At 37.6% G+C, this 6,195-nt stretch overlaps 1 protein-coding gene across 1 annotated transcript; it reads left to right on the forward strand.

The window, feature by feature from the left end:
- The first annotated feature begins 2,928 nt into the window (after positions 1-2,928).
- On the forward strand, positions 2,929-4,463 carry LOC139406031 (homeobox D11a). The gene is made up of 2 exons (XM_071148496.1): positions 2,929-3,562; positions 4,231-4,463. Exons 1-2 carry the CDS (start codon positions 2,944-2,946, stop codon positions 4,461-4,463), a joined length of 852 nt encoding a protein of 283 aa, XP_071004597.1. The 5' UTR covers positions 2,929-2,943.
- The last annotated feature ends 1,732 nt before the right edge of the window (positions 4,464-6,195 follow it).

Below are 6,195 nucleotides of genomic sequence, written 5' to 3' on the forward strand. Positions count from 1 at the left end.
ACATCATCTACAAATTAAGCATTTGTTTTTAAAGAGTCTGCCATATCAGATCCTTCAAAGCACTCGAAATGTAAGGACTGCTTTTGAGTGTCGGGGAAAATGTATGGAGTAAAACCTACATCAGTTTTTTACGAATGTAGCGGAGTAAAAGTTGTTACAAATATAAATTGTAAAGTAAAGATACCTCCCAAAACTACTTAAGTAGTAAGTAGTTCTACTTGAGTGCTTTACATCACTGGATATATTGTCATCTCTAGTTGGCTATCAGGGACGCAGGAGGCTATAGGCCTAACTGTTATAAACAATCTAGCATTATTCCCAAAGCACACAAGCTCTTGAAATGCTTCAGAATGGCCTACAGCTAAACATTTGTTGTTAATGTTCCGTTATTTACCTTATGACTCTGAAATCATATTTGCTAGTTTACAATCCCATTGTTTTAATGCGATCAAAGGGGAATGGGGTGGCTTTTTGGTCCAGCAAGGTATTTTTTATGCCAGATGACGTCTGCTCATGCTCTCAAGATAGGAGGGCGCCAAAACAAAGTTAAGGTCAAGTTAGTCTGTAATCTTGCGTTGCAAAATACGCACTCAAACTCATTTTGGCATGAAAACAACAACAATCAAATTATTTTTGTTTTTGTGTGCTTTAAAGACGTGGTATTTGCAAGAAGGAATCTATCTATTTGATGACACATCCGCATGAGACGGGCGTGAAAACAAGGCCCAAATCGCCCATTTTGTCTACAAGGACCGTTTTGCAGGTTACTCATTGTTGCGTTGTCAACCAACCTGTATTCATTGCCAATGCAATCTCTTTTGCATTATGCTACTGTTGGTAGTATAGGACTAGATCATGTTGTTTTGATATAGTTAGTACATGGGTAGTATGTACAGTACTCTCTGCTCTTTGTGTATCTCCCAGTTTTTGGAAATTCTTTCTGGGTCATTTGTGCGTAATTACTTTTTAACATTGTATTAACTCGTGTGTTTCACGGTTTATTTTTCACTGGAAGATTAATAGAAATAATGATAATTCACTGTAGTACAATATATAGAAAAATAACACGAGCTAAACGCATTTCGGGGAGACTGAATGGAAAACGTGTCATTGCAAAAACATTTGCATTTGGGCCAAATTTTTCAGTCCAAACAGCAACGCTCAAACATCATGTGTTATTATTGTTATCGGGGTTATTTATATATAGCTATAGCCTACTATGCTTTTCGTGTGTGTTTGAGGATCTAAATATATAACTTGTTACTTTTAGTGCCCCCAAAAAATAATTCAGTATTGTGTTCCTGTTCAACTACAAAATAAACCTGGGCCTGTCGAAAGAAACGTAGATTTTTTTTGTGTAGATTTTTATCCGTGCAAATAATTAGAGATCTAATTAGTTAGGGATTTGAATGCTATACTGTTTACTTCCCTTTCACGTTATTTATATTATTTAGGCATATGTATTTCTATGCGTAAAGTGAAAAATTGTGCAACTTGAAAATGAAACTCCTGTAGACTATCTTCTAAAATACTGTTGAAAGTAGGCTAGACATTTCTCAGGCTACAGTTTCAAAATGTCTAAAGCACAAAGTAATCGCCACCCACCATAGTGTTTTTCCTCCAACAGCTACAAGATACACTTAAACTAGAACACTTCCTTTTGTCTGTGCAATAAAATGATTTGAGTGCCGACGTTATTGGTGATTGCTTGGTGCACATCGTCTCAGACCGCAGACGGTCAAAGCCAGCAGAGATGTTTTGTACTTGGCAGTGCAAAGCCTTCCTGCAGCCAATCATGCTGATGACGCTTCTATTTTTAATTTACGTTTTGGAAGATCTTATCCGGACAACCACTAATTACATATGTACGAGGAAAATGAACGATTCTGGATTTGGGGCGAACAACCAGGTAAAAAAATTCCATGTATCCCTTTTTCAGGCCTGGATATGTTTCTAAAATCGGAAAATACAAAAAATATGAATGCTCGGAGACAATATAGGGCCTGGAAATATAATGGAAGCGAGTCAAAACATAGTTGATATTAAAATCAGAAAAGTATATTTCCCCCTCTTAGTCCTAATCTTTCTCAATAATTAAGTTGTCTTTATATGTCTCTCTTTCTTGTTTTCGTTCTCTTCATGTTTTTCTTTTCTACCTTTCACCTTTTCTGTGTTTTTGGTATCCTATGTGGATTATGAAATATAATTTGAGATTAGGTTTGTGAAGTTTGTTTTGGTGCATTTTGTGTATTTGTTTGTATTGTTGAGGCACGAGCGTTAAAAATGTACTTTTGTTTTATCTATCCGTCCAAGTTATTACGCGCGTAACTTGTGCGTAATTGTAGGCTAATGTTAAGATTGTGAGTATAGTATTGGATGCGAAGTAGACTGTGCTCGAGGGAACATTCTGTGCCCTTTAACTTGGACTCCAAGGGGAGGTCAACTACAAGTATTTCTTAATATGTATTCAACTACCATGATGCATAAATGTCATACTTTCATAATAGTGCGCACATATAGGGCTTGCATGGAATACATACAAAGTTGTGGGTTTGCCATTCTATAACTCGAATTCTATTGCAATAACCCATTGATGAAATATCTCAGGGATTGTTTAGTAATGTCTATTTTGGAGGGCGAGCGCAGATCTACATAGGAGTTGCTTCTGAATCCAGGCAACCAATGAACTCTCGTGTGCGCTCACATGAGTTGCTCTAGACCGTTCTTAATGACTGATATTGATATATGGTAATTCCTTAACCGGATCACATGACACAATTACCTCGAGAATCGATAAAGATAAATTGCACGTCAGCCTACGTTTCCGATTTTTTTCTCCCTCGCGGGTCCTTTCCACGCGCCTATGGTGCAATAGATAGACAAAGTTTAACACACTCAAGCTGCCAATTCTATTTCGCTATAGCAAAAGGGTGAAGGGGAGAGATGGCGGAGTACGATGAGCGTGGCAACTGTGCGTCAAATATGTATTTACCGAGTTGTACATATTACGTTTCGGCGCCTGATTTTTCTTCAGTCTCCTCGTTTTTACCCCAGACTACTTCGTGTCAAATAAATTTTCCTTATTCTTCCAACATAGCTCAAGTCCAACCTGTTCGGGAAGTGTCTTTCAGAGACTATGGACTGGATCACTCAAACAAATGGCATTACAGGGGCAATTACGCTTCTTACTACTCAACGGACGAGATAATGCACCGAGACTTAATCCAGTCGTCGAACAGGGCGGAAATGATATTCAAAAATGATTCCTTGTACGGCCATCACGGCGGTACGAGCTCGCCATGCAATTTCTTCACAAATGTCGGCCGAAATGGGGTTCTTCCACAAGGGTTCGATCAGTTTTTAGAGACTGTTAACTCTGAGAAGCCCAACCCTGACGACTCAAAACAAAAGACACACTCCAGTCTCCCCGGAGATGCTGCGTGTAATAAACAGACTTCAGATAGGCCTACATCTGAGGAGTCTATACAAGACCCAACTGAGGACATAGACGAAGATGATTATTCGATATCAAACTGCGCTGGGGACAAGAACAACGGCCCAAGTAGGTACAAGCATTAAATGGGGTTATAGTAAGTCCACTACTTTTGTCGGTCAGAGTTTATGTGCCCCTTTATAAGCATGCAAAGGTTTTATATACCCCAATAAGATTTACTTTTCTGTTGTTAAAATATTTACGATGGGAAAGCAGTTTAGGTGAGCTGTACTGCAATATTTCGGATGTGTTGTGTTTTCTGATTTAATTAAAGTTCTCTGATTCGCTTGCATGGTGTAAATTACAATGCAAGCATGTTTATTAGGCCTATTTGTTTATGACAATGCATTAACAAAGTAATAAAATAATGATATAAACAGAGAGGTAGGCAATGCTGCAATATTCGAGATAGAGGATAGCCTACGTAGGCTACAGGCCTAGGCTATGTGAAGAGGTTTTCTTTGGCTGCATTATAATGGTTTACCTATAACTTCGAGAATAACCGTGTAGGACAGACATGGACTCAAAGTGTGTGCGTATATGTGTATGCGAGCGCGCTCACTCGCGCGTGCACGAGCATATCTGCTTGTGTGTTTGTGGATGCATGCGGGACGATGATCATTTTACTCGGCTAACTTGTTAATTATGTTCTTTATTGACTAGCATTGAGCCAACTTTGATCTGAACTACACTGTACTACATGTTTGTAGTAAATAAAGTGTTTGGTCTTTGTTTAGGTTCTTCAAAGTCCAGAAAAAAGAGATGCCCCTACTCCAAATACCAGATCCGAGAACTTGAACGAGAATTCTTTTTCAATGTGTACATAAACAAGGAGAAGCGGCTCCAGTTGTCAAGGATGTTAAACCTGACAGATCGACAGGTGAAGATTTGGTTCCAGAACAGAAGAATGAAAGAGAAAAAGCTCAACCGGGACCGGCTTCAGTATTTCACTGGGAATCCCTTATTCTGAACCCTACGCATTTGGAGTCAATAGTTGCTAAATGCTTCACAACAGATTGAATAAAGAGTTTTTTGGGGGACATCTCATAATCTATCAAAACAACAGAAGGTGAAACACCTCACAGCATAATGAACATTGCAAACAGGCTGGATCTATCTATGCAAGGCTCTTGGCATCTGTCACATAAATACTTACCTCAATGAACACATGAATCCTGTTATTTAAAATAAGATTCAATCTAGTGAAGAAATCCTCCAGGAGACCTCGTCATAATGTCCATTTGTATATCATTATACTAATTAATTATAATCTCTAGGCTATGCATATCTTTTTTATTTATTTAAGTTGACATGGTGGCGTTTTGGTGGATTCTAAAATATTGCAGTAAGCAACGCGTACTTTGAGTAGATTAATCAGTCAAGTAGACTACAAACAGTAATTTATAATAGTAGAATTATGTATGCATTTAGTAGAAGCATGTGATGTATATTGTGGTTATGTGATATCAAAATAAAGTACACATGGCAAATGTAATTATGCGTTACCTCATGCAATTGCAATCACAACGAACTAATTTCGTATAACTTTGGTCAGGATCCACATTTGGCATAGAAAAAAAGTTATGCATAATTTCATACAATTCAACAAGGTTTTTCATACTCTACTATAGGGATGCTCTTGTCAAAGCAATCTGATATATTTGTAAATTACCAATTGCACTGGCACTAGTAGTTATATCAGTAGGCCACAGGACTATACAGTGAATTTCCTGTTATTATAGCCAAGCAGTAGCGCCTCTTACTTGCTTCAACTTCAAAGTTTAGACTAGACCTTTTATTCCCTTTATTTTGTCTTACACTTAGGCGGTTTTCTAAACCTTGAACCGTCTAGACAGCATACTAAAAACGAGCTGTAAATGTCTAAATTGGGGGCTATTGGACCCTCTGGCCACTCCAAATGCGGCCCTACCCCAAAATAGTCTAGAAGAATGCAGTAGGCTACTGTTTACTTGTCAGGCTATTGCATTTAAAGGAACGCAAAATGTTCACGATCAAAACGATCTATTACTTTATATAAGCATTTATAGTATATATTTTTCATATTTAACTTCAATTGGCAAGACCATAAAAGCGAAGAAAACCCATACGTACAAGGCCTATGATTTGATTTGGCAGCTTTAAAAAAGTGGTGTATTTATTATAATTGTTTTAATTATTTGTATCAAATAGCCTATTGTTAATTGAATTAATAAATGTTCTTCCCTGCCTTTGAATTTCCCGTATAACTTCAATGTCGTCACCTATCACTTATTTATTAATAATTAGGCTATTGGCGCCTTTTGGCTGATGTCTTGAAAAACGACGCCTCCTGAATGATATCTGCATTGCAGTAGGATTCCAATATGGCTGCGAAGCAGTGAGTTTTCCTGTATGAAAAGTAAGCAGATACAGGGATACAGTTTCTTGTTTGAAGTTGATAACTGTCTTCTACATACTAACCAATTAAAATGTTGCATTACATTTAGCCTAATGCAATATTCATGAAATCATCCGCAATCTTCTGATGTGGTAGCATTACGCACGACTTCTACAGTCTTACAAGAGTATAATATAGTTTAGCTTAAGTAACAACACTGAAACCAAAAATATGTGTCATAATCAAGGGTTTAATTCGAATCCACGGATAGGTCCCTCGTGTGTTAGAATTTAACAAAGTAAGGCAGTGCACTGTAGTGTACTAA

Source organism: Oncorhynchus clarkii, chromosome 3 (genome assembly GCF_045791955.1).
Source record: "Oncorhynchus clarkii lewisi isolate Uvic-CL-2024 chromosome 3, UVic_Ocla_1.0, whole genome shotgun sequence".
Lineage (NCBI taxonomy): Eukaryota > Metazoa > Chordata > Actinopteri > Salmoniformes > Salmonidae > Oncorhynchus > Oncorhynchus clarkii.

Coding starts and splice junctions, on each gene's coding strand:
- LOC139406031 (XM_071148496.1), top strand. CDS start 2,944: ATGGCGGAGTACGATGAGCGTGGCAACTGTGCGTCAAATATGTATTTA. Junction 3,563..4,230: donor GGACAAGAACAACGGCCCAA/GTAGGTACAAGC, acceptor GTCTTTGTTTAG/GTTCTTCAAAGTCCAGAAAA.